Consider the following 18,717-nt stretch of genomic DNA (forward strand, 5'->3'; position numbering starts at 1 on the left):
ATTTAACAAGGAAAGGACGACCCTGTCGATAAGTGATGTTGCAACCGTGAGGAGCCACGTGCAAAAAAGGAGCCCTCGATCCCTACCTCACACCATATACAGAGACGAACACAACAGGGATTGGACGCATACCAGAAGAGCTAAAGCTGTAAGACTTCTGTAAGACAACAGCAGAAAATCTTCACGACCTCAGGTCTAACAAAATTTTCTTCAACAGAAACGCGAGACACACGAACTCAGAAAAAAAAAAAATCAATAAACTGTACTTCAACTTAAATTCAAACACTTATGCTCTCAAAAGATCCCGTTAAAAAAAGAGGAAAGGCAAGCCAGACTACGAGAGAAAGTACGACACAGGCACCCGACAAGGGACGCAGAGTACGTGAGAATTCCTGTAACTCCACGAGAAGAAGCCTTACACAGCTGCTTCGGGAAAGAAGATACACCAACAGCCCAGCCCCGGACGGAAACAGCACTGCTGCCATCCCAGCGCCCTTCCCCCGCGACGCCAGGTGAAAAGGCACAAGGCGACGCCCACCCTGGCCGTCAGAGAGTGGCCTGGTGGGAAGGTCGCGCAGCAGCTGAAACCCGGCACGCGGCTGCTGGGGGGCGAGATGGGGCCTCCCCGGCACCACCGAAGTGCCAACACCCACCGCGGACCCGCTCCTGGGGTACCTGCCAGGAGGTGGGCCTCCCTCCCAGCACCGCATCCACCGAGCCTGCGCCCTCCCCCGGAGGGGGGGCCACACTGGCCGCGCCTTCCGGTCTCTAGCTTTTATCACCTAACCATGTGTCTCGGAGGTTGAGCAGGTCAGGACTCGGAGCTCCCACCTTCTTTGTCACCAGCCGCACGGCGCCCCCCTGCCAGGCTGTGCCGGTCCTCGGAGGGGCACGTGGGCCGTCCCCATCCCCGCCCGCGGGCCAGCACCACCTCGCGACCCGCGCCTCACCTCATAGTCCTTCTGCAGCAGCACAGTGTGGGTAAGGCTCTTGTCCAGGCACAGAACTGCAAGCTTCCGGCAGGTGCGCCGGACGTTCAGAACCAGGTCTGTGCTGGGCACGTGGCTCAGGATGTGCAGGAGGATCTCATCCGAGAAGCCGAGAAGGTGGGCGCCCACCGCCATAGTGGCCGCTGCAGGGGGCGCGTCGCCCTCGTTGGACGTGTCCTGTAGGTAAGGGGGGGCGGGGAGAAAGACACCGAATTCCCACGGGATCCCTGAGGTGGCCTTCAGCCCGGCCTCCTCGGCCAAGGACAGATGCCAAGAGAAGCCGTCAGCACAGTCTGTGGGAAAGAAGGTACTTTCACCAAAACCCTTACCTGCGGAGCCAGAGCCCGTGCCATCCAACACCCCCTTTCACATCTGCACACCAGGGTCTCTCCTCAAAAGAGAGGCAAAATGAAATTGCAATTTTTTTCCAAATGTAAGAGACCGTTCCCACTAAAGGTCTCCCATCAAGCCCGCCATGTTGCGGACTCCACTTCTGACCATCGGCCAACGTTCTCCATTTGGGAAGGAGGCTCTTCTCCCGCTCCCCCCAGCCTCACGCTATATTCTTAACGTGCTCGGGTAGCAGGAGTCTATCAAGAAACAATAGAGATGGGAAAAGAATAAATAAATAAGAGGGGCACCTGGCGGGCGGGGCAGGGGGGGGTGGGGGCGCTAATCCAGTTAAGTGTCTGACTCTCGATTTCGGCTCAGGTCACAATCTCATGGTTCCTGGGTTCGAGCCCCACATCAGGCTCCGTGCTGACAGCACAGAGCCTGCTTGGGATTCTCTCTGTCTCCCTCTCTTTCTGCCCCTCCCCCACTCAAGCTCTCGCTCTCAAAATAAACATTAAAAAAAAAAAAACCAACGAAGACTGGGGATAACAACATGTCTTCACCTGTTGGGGTTGCCGGGATGGGCGTCAGGCCCTCAAACAGTGGCAGACAGCAGCTCTTTCCAGCACTGCCATTAAGGAAGGGCAGTATAAAGTCCTTATAAAGAAGAAATCGCACCTCCTAGACCGACGTCTTTACATTGCCGAGGCTACTACTAGATGATGGGAACTGCACAATTTACCCCCACTTATCACACTATCTGGCTAGAAACTCGGACCAGTACTTCCCGTAAGATGTCCACACATTTCACTGTGTTTCTGTAAATATCTGCAAAAGGTTTTCTTCCGTGATGCGGGCCTCCCGCCTCTCCTGGGCTGATGTGTACAACCTAGCAGGAGAGGGGGCTCACCGTTCATCAGTGTGACAGGAAATTCAAGGGCAAAGGGACTGGAGGCTCTCAGGGGAGCCCCTGGTGGGGAGGGATCCCCGTATCTTCCCGGCACTTCCCAGAAGGGATCCTCTTGCCTCTAAAGCATCCTCACCGAAGGGGTGCCTGTCTGACCGCTCCCAGGAGAGGGCACCCAGGATTATTTCCACCGCCTGTCTCCAAGCCCCCCTCCTCCAACCAGACTTTTCTTCTGTACGGATGTGCACCGATGGAAGCCCTGAGACCTGGAGAGCCCTGCTGCTGCTGGGGCAACCGTGAAGTCTGGGAAGGGAGAGCCTGCCTGCACACCCCACACAGCCTCCAAGGCTCTCCCGGGCTCTGTGACTGGAGCCCCCTTCTCTGTCCCACCAAGTGTTCCCCAGGCCTGGGAAAGGGTTTCCGCAAACATTTCCCACGGTGGAACAGCACGGGCCCTTCCCATGTGCCTTCACTGCCCCCCTTTCCATCTGAGGTGCCTTCGATCCTGTCCCCCTCCTCCCACGGTTTGTGAGGGTAGACGACAGCCGTCAGACCCAAGTCCACAGTGTTCTGGGTTGCTGTATTCTGGGGCTAGTGTTCTCAACCATTAGTGACTTTCCGTAGCTCGGCGCGTCCCAGAGCCAATCATAGGGATCACCCAGGCATGTGTTACAAGTGATGATTCCCAGGGGCGCCTGGGTGGCTCAGTTGTTTAAGCATCTGACTTCAGCTCAGGTCATGATCTCATGGTTCGTGGGTTCGAGCCCCACATCGGGCTCTGTGCTGACAGCTCAGAGCCTGGAGCCTGCTTCACATTCTGTGTCTCCCTCTCTCTCTGACCTTCCCCCATTCATGCTCTGTCTCTCTCTGTCTCAAAAATGAATAAACGTTAAAAAAATTTTTTTTAATAAATAAATAAATAAAAATAAGCAAAAAGACTTAAAAATATTTTTAAAAATAAAATGTAAGGGGGAAAAAGTTTTATGCACTTTTCAGAACGTAACATTTCACAAAAAAAAATTTTAAGCAAAGACAAAACAAAACAAAAAAACAAAACCTCAGGCAGAATTAAGTACTGAAACTTCAGTGCGTGCCTGCCCCAAAATCATCCCCTCCCAGATGTTCACATTGGACAACCCAAGAAATCATAGGTCTCACAAATCAACCGAAGAGGTGTCTGGAATGATCTAAATAAGTCAAGGGGAGAGAGAGATGAAACAAGGATAGTCATGTGTTAACAACTATTAACTCTGGGCAATGGGAGGGCACCTGGCTGGCTCGGTTGGTGGAACATGTGACTCTTGATCTTGGAGTTGTGAGTTCAAGCCCCACACCGGACATAAAACTTACTTAAAAAAACAAATAAAGAGGGGTGCCTGAGTAGCTCAGTCGGTTAAGCATCTGACTTTGGCTCAGATCATGATCTTGTACCTCGTGAGTTCGAGCCCCGCACTGCACTCCTCACTGGCAGTATAGAGCCTGCTTGGGATTCTCTCTCTCTCTCTCTCTCTCTCTCTCTCTGATAAATAAATAGACTTAAAAAGAAAAAAAGGAACACTAAATGCAAAAAAAAATTTTTTTTCAATAACTGGCCAATGGATCTAACAGAAAAGCTCATTATAGCGCTCTTTCATGATGTAAACTTGTAAAATATAGCATATTTTACATCATAAAACCTTTGTTAAACCACAACACCAATCTCAAGAGGTGCACAATTTTATGGGTTTCCATAAATTTTCTGTCCCACTTCTCAGGTCTCTGTTTCTCTTAGCAATTTCTAGAATGTCCCCTGCCTGCCTCGTGCCTCTAAGCCTTTCCACAAGCTGTTTCCTTCCACCAGACAGGCCACCACACAGGAAAACCGCTCCTGTCAGAACTTTGGCTCAAAGGCTCAAATGCAACGAAGCCCTCCCAGCATCCGGCACCCCGCTTACCTCACCCTCACCGTGCTCATCACCGCTGGACCAGGCACCCTCCTCCCCTCACCCCAGCCTCATCGGATGACGCTTATCTCCTCACTAGGCCAGGAATGGCTCCTGAACGGGGATCGTTTTTTAATTTCCAAGAGTTAAAAAAACACCGAACCAGGTGAGGCAACGGACCACGGCTTCAGAATCATTTGAAGCATTACAAAAACCGCAGACCACTACTCCCAGAAACTCTGGAAGCCATCCTGGGCATCTGCATTTTAAAGCCAGCAATGAGGGGCGCCTGGGTGGCTCAGTTGGTTAAGCATCCGACTCTTGATTTCCGCTCTGGTCATGACCTCACGGTCGGTCGTGAAACTGAGCCCCACATCGGGCTCTGTACTGACGGCGTGGAGGTTGCATGGGATCTTCTCTTTCCCTCTGCCCCTCTCCTCTGTTCACCTGTGCACATGCGCACTCCCTGTCTCTCTCACACAAAAATAAACTTAAAAAAATAAAAATAAAAACAAACACCTTTCAAAGCCAGTAATGACTTTCAAAATCAGACCACCTCATCTGGAATCCTACAGCGGGGATGGCTGCACAACCATGTGACTATGTTTTTCAAAACCACTCTGGGGCACCTGGTTGGCTCAGTTGGTAGAGCATGCAACTCTTGATCTCAGTGTTGTGAGTTCAAGCCCCACGTTGGGCATAAAGCTTACTTTAAAGAGATAAATAAATTTAAAGCTGTGGATTTTATTTATTTATTTATTTATTTATTTATTTATTTATTTATTTTTGAGAGAGTGCAAGCAGGGGAGGGGCAGACAGAAGGGGACAGAGGATCTGAAGCAGGTTCTGTGCTGACAAGCTGACAGCAGCGGGCCAGATGCGGGGCTCCAACTCACGAACCGTAAGATCATGACCTGAGCCCAAGTCTGACGCTCAACCGACTGAGCCACCCAGGCGCCCCCTAACACTGTGAATTTCATGGTATGTGAACTATATATCAACAAATAATCAATAGACCATCCCAGAAGGGACCTTGATTTCCATCCCCAGGGTAGAAAGAGACGGCCCTCTCTCCTCTCAACTCAAGAGCCGCCCACAAAGCAACGAGAGAGGCCTCACTGGCCAGGTCGCTTCAAGGAACACAGGGGCCTTTGCGCCAGCCCCCCCGGGGCCCCGCAAGTACACACAATTACCTGAATCTGTTACAGCCAGGCTACTCCACAACTCTTCCTTTTAGAGCTGCAGCTTTCCAGCCCTTCAAACCTCCCACCAGTCTGCAGGTATGTCCCACAGTCCCACACCGTCCTTCTCAATCAAGGGGCCACTTCTAAGCCCAATTCACTTCAAAGGAAGAGGCGCTGTCACCAACACCCAGCCCCGTTCGAAAAACACTTGAACCTCTGACTCCAGTTCCCCAGAGCCTAGGTAAGCCCCTAAGACAGGAAGTGCACTCAAGGGTCCAAGTCCCACGTGCTACATATACACACAGGTGCATACAAATACACATAAAGAAAGGCAGGAAGCAGCAATAGGAAAGACACTAGTCAGAGTCCGAACCCCCATACCTCGGTATGCAGATAAAATACGTTGCACCACATTACAGGGACTCAGACCCAGACTTGTGGAGCGCTGGGGAAGGAATTCTGGGCTAAGTCAGAAGTCTCCCAGGTGAAATGGCCCTTCCTCCATTACCCCCTAAGTCACACAAGCAAGCACAGAGCAAAGTGCTGAAAAGGACTGAAACTGAGCATTCAAAGATAGAGGATGGGGTGCACAGCGGGCATGGAAGAGGAAAGTCTCATAGCTCCAAGGGCTGAGCCCAGGTACAGGGGAAAAGGGCCTGAGAGGCCTAGAGGAGCCTGGAAACTCTGGGGGCGCAGAGGAGGGGAAGAACTCTGGCGATCACGACTTTGGGGCTGGGAAAGGGCTGGAAAACCCAAGGAGGAGAGAGCTTGTGCCTTCGGAACGGAGTGGTGAGGACCGGGGAGGGATGGGGGCGGGATGAGGCAAGGATGGGGCAGGGGGCAAGGCCAAGACAGGGATGGGAAGGACCCGGCGAGGCCGAGGCCAGGGTCGGGGCAGGAAGGACCAAACAGGGCAGACGCCTGGGCTGGGGTGGAAAGGGCCAAGCGGCACGGAGCTGGGGGTCGAGGTCGGGACGGGAAGGATGGAGCGGGATAGGCGGCTGGATGGAAAGGACGCAAGGGGACCGGGGAGAGATGGGAAGGCCCGAGCGAAGCCAAGTCCGCGCGGCAGGAAGGGGAGCGGAGAGAGGCGCCGGCCGTACCTCTCCGGAGCTGGCCATGTCGAAGGCGGGCGGGGCCGCGGCCGCGGGAGCCGCAGCCCCAAGGCCTCCCCCTGGCCCGCCAGGGATGCTCAAAGCCGGCGCGTCCGCGACTCCACAGAGACCCCGGGAGGGGGCGGGGGCTCCAGCCACTTCCGGCGCCTGCTGACGCACTTCCTCTCGCCAGTCGGCCTGTCCCGCGCGGCCGCCATGTTGGGTGCGGCGCCCGTGCCAGAGGTCCTGCTAGGGCGCGGGGTGAGCCCGAGAGGACCCCGTCAGCTCAGCCGCAGCTGGCTCTCTGGCCTGGCTCCTTTCCCCCTCGTCTGCTCTCTGCAGGCTCCTTTCCAGCCCCACTGGCCTCTTCCTGTCCGGGCAGCACTCTCCTGCCTCCAGGCCTTGGCCTTTGCGTCCCCATGCCTGCAAGAACCACCCGCGGGGAGCGGGGCCCCTGCCCACCGTGCAGAAGACAGCCTCCCCTCCTCCACGTCCTCACATTCCCACACCTAAATTTGCTCCTTATCCTGTATTTTTTCTTCATAGCTCTTGGCACTGTCTGACCTACTGTGTCTTTTTCTTTTCTTTTTTCTTTGTTGTTCTCTTCCTGTACTCAGGGGCAGGATTCCAGGTACCTAGGATGCTGCCTGACGCGTAATAGGCACTGAATAAATACTTGCTGGGTAAATGAACAGGTGGCTGATGTGCCCTCACCCCTTAACGCTTTGTATATAAAAATCATTTACTCATAAAAATCCGTGGGGAAAAAACTGGGGTCAGAATTGGTGCTGACTCCTGAGTGACCTTAAGCGTGTGTATGTTTCCTGTGGTTGGTGGAACAAAGGGCCACGATCTGGGGGCGGGGAGGGGGGGGGGGTTAAACCACAGAAATGTATTCTCTCACAGTTGTGGAGGCCAAAAGTAGGAAACAAAGATGGTGATTGGGCCATGTTCCAGTGGCTCTCAGGAAGAATCCCTTCTTGCTCTTCCTAGCTTTGGGTGATGGCCAACAATCCTTGGCTTGCAACTCTATGGCTCCCAAGTTCTTCCTCTGTCTTTGCAGGGCCATCTTGCTTTTTTGCAGGGGCGGGCGGGGGGGGGGGGGGGGGGGGGGGGGCGGGGCGGCGGGGGCGTGTTCACACATTTGTATCCTTTCTTATAGGCACCTGTCATGTTAGATTTAGAATCCATGTTAATCCAGGGTGACCTTATCTTAACTAATGACATATGCAAAGAGCTTGCTTCCAAATAAGGTCACATTCTGAGGTTCTGGGCGGAGGTCAATCTTTGGGGGACACGTATTCAACCTAGTACATCAGGTTTCATATCCTACTCTCCTGGGGCCTCATTTGCCTCCCACTTCATTGGGTTGAGCCTTTTGTATCAAGAGGCCTTTGATGAGCTCCTCCTGTGGGTGGACCATCTTGGGGGCAGGCACAGTCTTTGCCTCAAAGAGTTCATGGTTTAGTCAACAGTTAAACACAACTTCAGGCATAACAAGAGTGTTAATGGAGATCCCATTGTTTACTATTGGAGTCTTGACAATGGAGCCCAACTATGACCTAGACAGGTATCTGGAGTTTCCCAGAGGCCCAAGGTTTCTCCTCCCGTCCTCCTGACTCCCGGACCCATTCCTTCTTTTCCCCTGTAATCTGTAATCAGGTGTGTTTTTTATTGTCATGCAAATGTTTATTTTCTGTCCCCTGTCTAGAGGCCGCTCGCTTTTAGGCAAACAGGCTTGAGCAACGGAATGTAGAAAGGGCCCACAGCAACTACCTGGCTGAATACAGACAGGCCCATCAGGTGACCCACCTCAAAATATCCAGAGGCCCTAAACTGACCAATGGGCTACTTACAACCAGGCACAGTTACCAAAAAAGGGAAAATTCCATGCGTCCCCATACCTCCTCACCTTCCCTCTCTAAAAACAGCCCCCACCCACTCCCTCATTGCAGCCGGCCTCCCCTCTGCTGTCCTGCCTGCCGCTCCTTTGCGGAGCCTTCAATAAACTTCTATCTCCTTTGTTCTGCCTCAGGTGAATTCTTTCACCACCTGCCTTCATCTCAGCTTTAGCTGAAGCCCGATTGTGTCCCACATTTGGGGGCTCCCATCCAACTGGGAGAGACACCACATTTAGACACCACAGCCCACTAGAACGGGGCTTGGCAACGACAGGCCCTCGATAAACCACCATCAGCTAGGCACCTGATTAGTGGAGATGATGCATGTAAGTGTCCAGCACAAGGAGCAACTCAAACACTGTAACTATTGCTATTATGGGTCCTGATGAGGACGGAGTCCCACGTTTCCCGGGTGCCCCAATTCTGAGGAGCATTTGGTTGGAAATCACAGAGCGTGGGCTCCAGGTAACCAAAGCGGGGAGTCAGTTCCAACACCTCGCTGCTCTCACCCCTCGTTTCCAGGTCTGGGCGACACTTCCTCGCAGTGCTCTCAGTGGCTCCTGCACTGAGAGCCAGCCCCCCCCCACCCCCTCCCCACCCCCGCCACTGCAGTGTCTGGCTGGCCGGGGCCAGATCTGAGCCCCTGGCCCCATGGGTTCACCAAAAACCCCAAGTAGAGGCTGGAAATGATGTAGGCGAAGGTGGTGATCTCTGTTACCTCCCACCCACTCCTGATGTGAGGCCTGAAGGAAAGCTCTTTCCTAATAGAAATGACAATGGCCACGATTCCCACGCCACTGCTGATTACACTTTCCATGTGAGATCCGATTGGAACTGTCACGGAACCCTGGTGGGTAGACCCTATTATTACCCCAGCTTGCAGAAGAGGACACAGGTGCACGTGAATAGCAAAGCTGGGATTGGAGCCCACGTCGTCTCTACTCCGGAGCTCAGAGGCTTGGAGAGGCAGAGGGAGCCCTCCAATTCCGCCTCCTTAACTGTATTGCAGGGAGCAGAGAACCTCCAGGCACCGGGAGGCTGCAGCGAGGGGCGGATGGAGCCTGCTGAAGGTGGTCGAGGCAGGGAGAGGCCTTGGATGAAACCCACTGGAAGAGCCTGGACACCTGCCCCGGGGGGGCTCTTCCTGTGCCGAAGTCCTCACCCTGAGGGTCTCATCCCACTAGAAGAGTTTGTGAAGGAGCCATACCTTCCTTAAGCACCTCTCGCTACAGCCAGAATAACCTCTTTCTCTTAAGATTTTTTTTTTTTAGAAGGTGTGGGAGGGGCATAGAGAGAGGGAGAGAGAGACTCTAGCAGGCTACTCACTGACAGCACGGAGCCCGACCCGGGGCTCGAGCCCACGACACCGGGATCATGACCTGAGCCAAAATCAAGAGACGAACACTCAAGGGGCACCTGGCTGGCTCAGTCAGTAGAGCACACAACTCTTAATCTCCGGGTCGTGAGTTCAAGCCCCATGTTGGGTGTGGAGCCTACTTTAAAAAAAAGAAAGAAAGGAAGGAAAAGAGACACTCAACAGACTGAGCCACCCAGGCGCCCCTGCCCCAGCATTCTTAAATTTAAACGGCCGCTTATGGCTAGTGGCCCCCTTGGGACAAGCCCTTAAGCTCCTTGAGGACAGGGGCAATGGGCAGTGTCCCCCAGCACTGAGCACTGCACGCTGCTCACATGTAAGTCATCTGATGAGTGATCGAGTGAATGAAGCATCAACCACTTGGCAGCGTGCTCTGGGAGGTTCCAGCCGCCATGTCCCTGGGGTGACTCCAGGCCACGGCATGTATTCAAACCCTCGGAGAGCTGTGTTACCCTCCGAGCCTCAGTTTCCCCACAAGGAAAATGACGGCCTCCAACAGTGTGACCATGAGGTTTCCCTGCGTACTCACCACCAGGATGAAGGGGAGGGGCTGAACCCCTGTACTTAACACAACCCCCCTCCTCCCCGAGTTGCCTAGTGGGGCGCAGGTCTATTCAGGCAGGGCTGTCGTGCAGCAGAGGGACATTCCAGGGAGATGGGTTTCAGCTGATTAGAAAAGTGAGCCTCCTCGGTGTCAGGGCCGCGACTCAGGTGGAGCCAGGCACCTGACAAAGCAGGGAACTTCCTGCTTTGTCCCAGGGCAGAGGCAAAGCTGCAGAGGGGGCTGGGGATCACAGTCGACATTCCAAACTTCTAGAAAGCCAGAGACCCATCGTGTTGGCGTGAGCCTCGAGGTGTCCGGCCGGCCGATCTGCCAGGCTTCAGAGGCATCAGGGTCAAACTCCAGCTTCCTCACGTAAGGTCGGTGTCCCTGGGCCAGCCAGCCGCTGTCCTCTTGGCCTCAGATTCGTAACGGATGCACAGAGGAAGACAGGAAGCAACGAAGAGCGCCTTCTCAGACAGGCATGTGGATGGTGATGTGACTTTCAAAGCCACTTAGATAAGACATATGGCCCCACCACCTTCCCATTCTGCCTTGGGGGTGTGACTCCATTTACTTGGACTTTGTTTCTGGTCAATCCATGCCTCTGTCTGTGACACACAAGCCCACACCTCCATCTGCCCAGCTGACTCTGCCTCAGGCATGTCAGAGGGCCCTCTCCCCCGGGAAGTCTCCTGCTCCAGAGGGACAGCTCCCCACTACCCCGTCAGACAGCTCTCTGATCCTTTATTTCCTTTTTCCTATTTATTTTTATTTTGAGAAAGCGACAGACAGAGAGCACCAGCAGGGGAGGGACTGAGAGAGAGGGAGACAGAGAATCCCAAGCAGGCTCCTTGTTAACAGTGCGGAGCCCAAGACTGGGTTCAAACCGACAAACTGGGAGACCCATGACCTGGGCTGAAACCAAGAGTCAGATGCTCAACCAGCTAAGCCATCCAGGTGCTCTTTTTATGAATTTTATTTTATTTTATATATTAGGGAGAGAATGCGTAAGTAGAGTATGGGGGGCGGAAAGAGAGAGAGAGAGAGAGAGAGAGAGAGAGAGAGAGAGAGAAATCTTAAGCAGGCTTCTTGCCCAGCATGGAGCCGGACAAGGGGCTAAATCCCATGACGCTGGGACCACGACCTGAGCCGAAATCAAGAGTCAGACACTTAACCGACTGAGTCACTCGGGGGCCCCAGATCTTTTATTTTTCTTTTTGTTCAAAGGAGACAGAGGCACCTGGGTCGCTCAGTCAGGTTAAGCATCCGACTCTTGACTCTTGATTTCGGCTCGGGGCACGGTCTCACGGTTCATGGGTTCAAGCCCAGTGTCCGGCCCCACACTGATAGTAAGGAGCTTGCTTCCGATTCTCTGTCTCTGTCTCTTCCTTCCCCCCCGCTTGCTATCTCTCTCTCTCTCTCTCTCTCAAAAATAAACTTTTTTTAAAAAGAGAGACAAAATGATACGTGCTTTTTCCTCCTTTTTAAATCTGTATTTCTTAGTTTCTTTTTTCCAGTTTTACTGAGGTACAATTTGCAGGGTTTTGATGTGTGTGAGCACCCGTGACACCATCCGCCAGTCGATATGAACAAAAGCGTGTGCCCCTGCGGTCCTGCCTCCTTCCTCACATGGAGCCTCTGCTTTTTCTCCTCCTTGTCACAACCAGTAATCGTACCTTATTTGTTGGTCTAATATCAGGTTTCCCCCTTACACCGGGTGCCTCATGCGGGCAGGAAGCACATCTGGTTTGTTCTCCACTGGTCCCCAGCCCCTGGCGCCCTGCCTGGCACAAACAGTGGCTGGACAGAGGAAGGAAGGAGGAAGGCAAGAAAGAAAGGCAGGCTAGCATACAGTGGGCACTTAATTGATGCTTATGGCATGAAATAAGTGGTCCAAGGTGGAAACTTGCAGGGCAGGGCCCAGGGCTCATCATCACCACTGAATGGGACCAGAAGAGCTGGAACTGACCTGGGGGGCGGGCAGTGGGAGGGGGACTTCATGCATGTCAAAGCCTGCTGCCCGGGCCTCTAAGACAGAAACATCCTGGGCACTTTGCTGTCCCACCTCCCGCAGGCAGCTGCATACAGGTCAGAGGTAGCCCAGGAGCCTGGAGGGAACAAGACTGCTTCTGGAGCCCACGCCGCCCCGTGGCATGTTATGTACAGAACTAGGAAACCTTGCAGAGGTGAGCTGGGGGATCAGTCACAAGCTCCTGCTGGGTGTTGGAAGCCATCAGGTCTTAGAAGAGTCTCCTTCCCACTAACCAAGAGTCACCTTGCACATAGAGTGGAATTACCTCCAAACCCGCCCCAGTTCCGTGGGACTCTGGGCATGTCCTGCCCACCGGAAGGTCTCTGCTCCTCCTAAGATGGGAGGCAGTGGGCCACCACATCCCCAAGGGCCATGGCACCCGCGCCCCACAAGGGTGGGGCCTTGTGCTGGAGGGAGCCGGGATTCCCGCAAGGGCAGGGCCCCCTCAAGGCCTCAAATCTGGATGGACTTGGGGGCACTCAGTCTCTGGAGATACAAAAGCCAAGCGGCATCCTGCATGAAGGTCCCCACCCACTCTCCCTCCCAGGGGCAGCTTGGAGCTGAGGGAAGCCAGGCTGGCCCTTGGCTTTCACTTGGGAGCACTCCATTACCAAGCTGACCTCCAGTGCCAGGCAGACCCTGCCCCTGCAGGGTCTCGGGACAACTAGGTCAAGCCTGAGCTTGAAGAAAACTGGGCCCGGAGCGCTCAGGAAGGCACGAGGCAGAATCCAGAGCTCTCCCCCAGAGGAACTGGGGCATTCTCGGCCAAGCTGACATGCCCTCCCCCAACCACGGAGCTGCCCTGCAGAATCCTACAAAATACCTTTGGCTGCGTCCGAAATACCGGTCCAGGTAAGCTAGCAGTACAGGTGGAACCCCAAACCCCACCCTCAGTGTCCCAGGCCCCTCAGGAAGGCCAAGGATGAAGACAAAGGCATGTGCTGCCTAGGAGCCCACTCTTCCAAAGGACACCAAATTCAGGGGGCCCTCTCCAAAGAGCCCTCCACTGAATGGAGGCTACATGGACCACTGTCCTCCCCTTCCACAGTCCAAGACCCCACTCTTTCCTGAAGCATCTGGACCTCAGAACTCTGAGAAATAGGGGTATGTGGTGGATAGCTAGAGGGCCACGCCAGGATCTAACTCCCTCCTACCCATATCCCACCCCCAGGACTATTCGATGTCAGGGTTAGATGCACCTCGAACCCCCTTCCCTTCGTGGTAGGGAAGGCTTGGTCCCCGCTGCCCCACCCTTCTCCCCGATACCCAAGAAGCCACATCTTCTCTCTTTAAGGTGTGCACTTTATTGATCTGGTCTCAAGTCAGTGTACAGGGAAGCCCTGACTGCCTGTGCCTCAACCCCACTCCCAGGGAGACCAAAAGCCTTCATACATCTGAAATTGGGGGGGGGGGGGGACAAAAAAGGGGGACCACGATGGCAGACCATTCAAAATAAAACAAAAAGAACAAGTATTAAGGCGAAGATTAAAAAAAATTTGGACTACATAATTTACACCAAAGCAATGTGATCACCCTCGCCTGTGTGGACTTGGGCGAGGACTGGCCCTTCTCCTCAGGGAGAAATGGGGTGGCTTTTGGGAAGGCAAGGGACTTCCTGTAACAATGCATCTCACGGTATTTGGAATGACTATTAAAAAAAAAAAGAACAATGTACAGTCAAGGTCCTCGGCCACACCGTAGAACTGTGGGGGTGCTCGCTCCAACCAGCTGCTGTCACCTTCGCCGTTCCAGTTTTTAAATCCTGAGTCAAGCGCCAAAAACAAAACAAAAAAAAAAACGAAAAAAAAAAAAAAACCAAAAAACAAAATCCAAAAACAAAAAAAATTTAAAAAAAAAACCAAAAAAACAAAACCGAAAAACAAATAAAGCCATGCCAATCTCATCTGTTTTCTGCGCAAGTTAGGTTTTGTCAAGAAAGGGTGTAACGCAACTAAAGTAACAGTCCGCCTAGAAGCATTTGCGGTGGACGATGGAGGGGCCGGACTCGTCATACTCCTGCTTGCTGATCCACATCTGCTGGAAGGTGGACAGCGAGGCCAGGATGGAGCCACCGATCCACACGGAGTACTTGCGCTCAGGGGGTGCGATGATCTGGAGAGAGAAGGGGGCGGTCAGCAGCCCCGCAGGTGGAGGGGGCGCAGCCGGGAGAGCCCGCCCCCGGCCCACCCCACGCCAAGCGCCCAGGCCGGCCAGCTCAGGCTGGGCCAGCACCCACCTTGATCTTCATCGTGCTGGGCGCCAGGGCGGTGATCTCCTTCTGCATCCGGTCAGCGATGCCGGGGTACATGGTGGTCCCCCCAGACAGCACCGTGTTGGCGTAGAGGTCCTTGCGGATGTCGACGTCGCACTTCATGATGGAGTTGAAGGTAGTTTCGTGGATGCCACAGGATTCCATGCCTGAGAGGAAACCGAAGCCAGACTTAGCTTCCGGGGTGGCCACGAGGGGGACCCCTCTGAGGGAGGGCCAGGAAGGCCGGCTCACTTACCCAGGAAGGAAGGCTGGAAGAGCGCCTCGGGGCAGCGGAACCGCTCGTTGCCGATGGTGATCACCTGCCCGTCGGGCAGCTCGTAGCTCTTCTCCAGGGAGGAAGAGGACGCGGCGGTGGCCATCTCCTGCTCGAAGTCCAAGGCCACGTAGCAGAGCTTCTCCTTGATGTCACGCACAATTTCCCGCTCGGCGGTGGTGGTGAAGCTGTAGCCGCGCTCCGTGAGGATCTTCATGAGGTAGTCCGTCAGGTCCCGGCCAGCCAGGTCCAGACGCAGGATGGCGTGGGGCAGGGCGTACCCCTCGTAGATGGGCACAGTGTGGGTGACCCCGTCCCCGGAGTCCATCACGATGCCGGTGGTGCGGCCAGAGGCGTACAGGGACAGCACGGCCTGGATGGCCACGTACATGGCCGGGGTGTTGAAGGTCTCGAACATGATCTGTAAGGAGAGGAGCCCCTGTCACGCTCGGCAAACCACCAGAGGCAGCCAGGCCAGACTGGGGACATGCAGAAAAGTGCAAAAACACAGCTAAATGTGCTGGGGATCCCGGGATGGGGATTCACTTCAGACCTACTGTGCACCTACTGAAATACACACTCCAAGGCCGCTTGACAACCAGCCTCATTGGCTTTGTCTCGCGAGCCAGTGTTAGTACCTACACCCACAGCGTTTTATAGCCTCAAACACCTAATCAGAAAGGCAAACACCAGAAAAAGATTCCATCTGGGAAAAAGCAAATAGAACCTGCAGAGTTCCAAAGGAGACTCAGGTCAGAGAAGAAAGTCCTAGGAGAACGGCAGAAGAAAGAACAAGTGAGAAAGGGCACAGAAGAGCAAGGAAGGACGGGGGTGGCCGCCCGCGAGAGGCCAGCGGGCCACTGACCTGGGTCATCTTCTCACGGTTGGCCTTGGGGTTCAGGGGGGCCTCGGTCAGCAGCACTGGGTGCTCCTCGGGGGCCACACGCAGCTCGTTGTAGAAAGTGTGATGCCAGATCTTCTCCATGTCGTCCCAGTTGGTGACAATACCGTGCTCGATGGGGTACTTCAGGGTCAGGATGCCCCTCTTGCTCTGGGCCTCATCGCCCACGTAGGAGTCCTTCTGGCCCATACCCACCATCACGCCCTACGGAGCGAGAGGAGAGGTCAGCGCGAGCCTGGGGCCATCGACCTCCCCCCAACCCCCCCCCCCCCGCCCCGAGAACCAAGGACAGGGCAGGGCCTCCCCTGCGAAGGGGCCCTCGTGCGTGGTAGCGCCTGTTCCCGGGAGTGGAGGCCCCACCCCCTCCCCAAGTCAAAAGCCCAGGTTGGAGCCCTACCTGGTGCCGGGGGCGCCCCACGATGGAAGGGAAGACGGCCCGTGGGGCATCGTCGCCCGCGAAGCCGGCCTTGCACATGCCGGAGCCGTTGTCGACCACGAGCGCAGCAATATCATCATCCATGGCGAACTGCGGGAAGAGCCTCGCCTGAGTCGGGGGTCGGGTGGGGCCGCCCCCGCCCTGCCCACTTCCGGCGCGCCGCGGCCTCGAGCCGCCAGGGGGCGCCGGCGCGCGCCCACAACGGGGACAAAGGCAGCTCGGCCGGCAGCGTTATTACCATAAAAGGCAAACGCTGGTTGGAGGCGGCCCCGCGGCGCGCGGCAGGAAGCCAGGCCCCCGCCCCCTCCCCACACCCGGGGCAAGCTCCGCCTCCGCCCCGTTTAAAAAAACGCCGGCCGGCCTGGCGCGCGGCGGCCACGCCCGCGGGAGCCGGCGGCGCGGGGAGGAAGTGCGCGCAGGCGCTCTAGCGCCGCGGCGACCCCACCCCTTCCGGCCGGCCGCACCGCCCTCACCCTGGCCGCGGCTCCGGGCCCCGAGCGCGCACGCGCACGCGCAGCCATGTCCCCAGCCCCCACCCTGCCGGCGGACCCGCCGCGCCCACCCACCCACCGTGCCGCCAGAGCAAGCAAACCGCCCGCTGCCGCACAAAGACCCGCGGCCGCCCTGGCCTGGGCCGCAAGCACCCCGGGGGCGCGCGACGTGAGCGCAGCCCCGGCCCGATCGAGGGGCGCGAGAGCCCCACTGCCCGCGCCCGGCGGCGCTCCCGGAGCGAGGCCGGTGGCCGAGGGGCTCTTCCACCCCGAGAAGGAAGAGGCGCGGGGCCGCCGTGCTCCCGGCCGGCCCGGGGCCTTACCTGAGAGCGGTGTAAACCGGCGGCGGCGACGGAGGAGCGGCGAGGGCGAGGGGCCTGTGCTCGCGGAGTGGACGCGGTCTCGGCTGTGGCTGTGCGTCGCGTCGCCGGGTTTTATAGGGCGGCGCCGCGGCAGCTCGAGCCATAAAAGGCAACTTTCGGAACGGCGTGCGCTGATTGGCCCCGCGCCGCTCACTCACCGGCCTCGCCGCACAGTGCAGCATTTTTTTACCCCCACTCCCCTCCTTTTGCAAAAAAAAAAAAAAAAAAAAAAGAGGGAGAGAGAGAGAACGAGCCGGGCTGGGAGAGAGCGAGAGCGAGATTGAGGAAGAGGAGGAGAGAGAGAGTTTTGGCGTTGGCCGCACTTGGGTGCTGGGCCCATGGGCCGCCGCCCCTCTGGGCAGTGCCTGGGCCGCCCCGCGTGTCCCCCACCCCGGGACCCTCGGGTGTGGATGTCACATGAGCAGTGAGCGCCCCGGTGGGCAAGGGTCAGCACGGATGCGAGGGTCCCTGGTTGGTGTGGGTGCATGCTTAAAGAGCAGTTGCAGGGGAAGAATTGGTCAACATTAACTCAGCTGCCTAGAAAGCCTGGATTGGGGTGAGGGAGTGGGGGCTCTGGCTGGGGGTGCTCAGCTTGCTGAGTTAGGGACATTACCACTCAGACCTGGGCTGAGGAGTAGGTATGGCGTGGGGGAGTCAGCGGGCTTGTGGCCACTCACTCGACCGGGCCTCAGAAACAGGACAGGCAGCAAGAGCCAGGGGCTGGAAGTTCCCCGTGAAGAGGGCTCCAAGCCTCCCCTGCCGCAGGCCTGGACGGAGGTGGGCTCTGTAGAGCAGAGACACTGTTCCCATGGAGCCAGGCTGCTTCTAAGAGCTGCCTGGTCACACCCAGCCAAGGCCAGGCCAGAGCCGTTAGCCTGTGACCCAGGCAGCTGCTGGCGAAGGCAGGCAGGGGTGCCCGGCACGGCTCTGGGGCCTGGGGCCCACCATCCATCGTCTGTGTGTCATGTGTAGCCGCAGCTGAACTGCTGTCCTGGGCCATCTGGAGGCTGTTGAGCGCTGGGGAAGGACCCTTAATGCCCCCAAAGATGAGTTAGGTTGAGGGGGGGCGGGGTGGTAGGGACAGTAGGTGAGGACCAGCTGCCCTCAGACAAGACCCTCTTCATGTCACCTTTTCCTGCCCCAGGTCCCTCCACCAAACATTGGGCAAGACCTGGGTGCCCAGAGTGTTCTGGATGGTTCCCTGCTCCGAGAGCAGCCAGTCTGGGCAGGCAGAGCCTGTACCCAGATGGTGGCCAACAATGATCAGCGTGTGGCAGACGGAGCCAGCGCCCACAGGACCCCAGAGTGGCATCTGGCTCAGCCTAGAGGACCGCGTACCTCCTTGGAGGTGGTGACAGGAAGCTGACTTTTCACACGGAAAACGGGAAGGGTGGTCCGGGCAGGGGTGCTAGCCTGTAGCCACTGGTCTCTCTCTCTGGGCACCCTAGGGTGCACACAGTAGGTGGTCCTGAAGCCTGTGTTGAAACCAGTGAACCATTCGTCCATATATGGATGTGGAATCTGTGGCCGGAGAAGAGGTGGCCTGGTCCTGCCCACTATAGGTGGCTGGTGGCAGGGCACTTTGGAAGTCGTGGAGGCCCCAGCCAGGTGGGAAGGGTGACCAGTACCCAGCATGCAGCAGAACCATCAGGCTCAGAGCTGTGCCCCCGCATCCCCAGAGAACTGCCACGGGGACTGGCTCCCCTATCACCGCTCCGGGC

The 18,717-nt window shown here is 56.3% G+C and overlaps 2 protein-coding genes across 5 annotated transcripts in view; both read right to left on the reverse strand.

The window, feature by feature from the left end:
- FBXL18 (F-box and leucine rich repeat protein 18) overlaps positions 1–6,558 on the reverse strand; it is a 49,775-nt gene extending 43,217 nt beyond the window's left edge. Inside the window, exons 1-2 of one of the 4 annotated variants that reach the window (XM_042921297.1) lie at positions 1,319–1,508; positions 951–1,166 (exon numbers count right to left, since the gene is read on the reverse strand). In XM_042921297.1, the coding sequence (XP_042777231.1) occupies positions 951–1,166; positions 1,319–1,342 (240 nt within the window). In that variant the 5' untranslated portion in view covers positions 1,343–1,508. Of the gene's footprint in view, positions 1–950; positions 1,167–1,318; positions 1,511–6,438 lie in introns of those variants that run through there. The other 3 variants (XM_042921296.1, XM_042921295.1, XM_042921298.1) reach the window with 3 other exon arrangements.
- Positions 6,559–13,565: 7,007 nt separating this feature from the next.
- Positions 13,566–17,063, reverse strand: ACTB (actin beta). The gene is made up of 6 exons (XM_042921281.1): positions 16,958–17,063; positions 16,105–16,233; positions 15,672–15,911; positions 14,789–15,227; positions 14,518–14,699; positions 13,566–14,393 (listed from the first exon to the last, which is right to left on the reverse strand). Exons 2-6 carry the CDS (start codon positions 16,225–16,227, stop codon positions 14,250–14,252), a joined length of 1,128 nt encoding a protein of 375 aa, XP_042777215.1. The 5' UTR covers positions 16,228–16,233; positions 16,958–17,063; the 3' UTR covers positions 13,566–14,249.
- Positions 17,064–18,717: the final 1,654 nt, after the last annotated feature.

Source organism: Panthera leo, chromosome E3 (assembly GCF_018350215.1).
Source record: "Panthera leo isolate Ple1 chromosome E3, P.leo_Ple1_pat1.1, whole genome shotgun sequence".
NCBI lineage: Eukaryota > Metazoa > Chordata > Mammalia > Carnivora > Felidae > Panthera > Panthera leo.

What these genes read in the sequence shown, in the direction of transcription:
- ACTB (XM_042921281.1), bottom strand. Translation starts at nt 16,227, where the DNA reads ATGGATGATGATATTGCTGCGCTCGTGGTCGACAACGGCTCCGGCATG. An exon ending in TGGGGCGCCCCCGGCACCAG is followed by an intron (nt 15,912 to 16,104) that starts GTAGGGCTCCAA and finishes CTCGCTCCGTAG; the next exon opens with GGCGTGATGGTGGGTATGGG. An exon ending in CCAGCACGATGAAGATCAAG is followed by an intron (nt 14,394 to 14,517) that starts GTGGGTGCTGGC and finishes TTCTCTCTCCAG; the next exon opens with ATCATCGCACCCCCTGAGCG.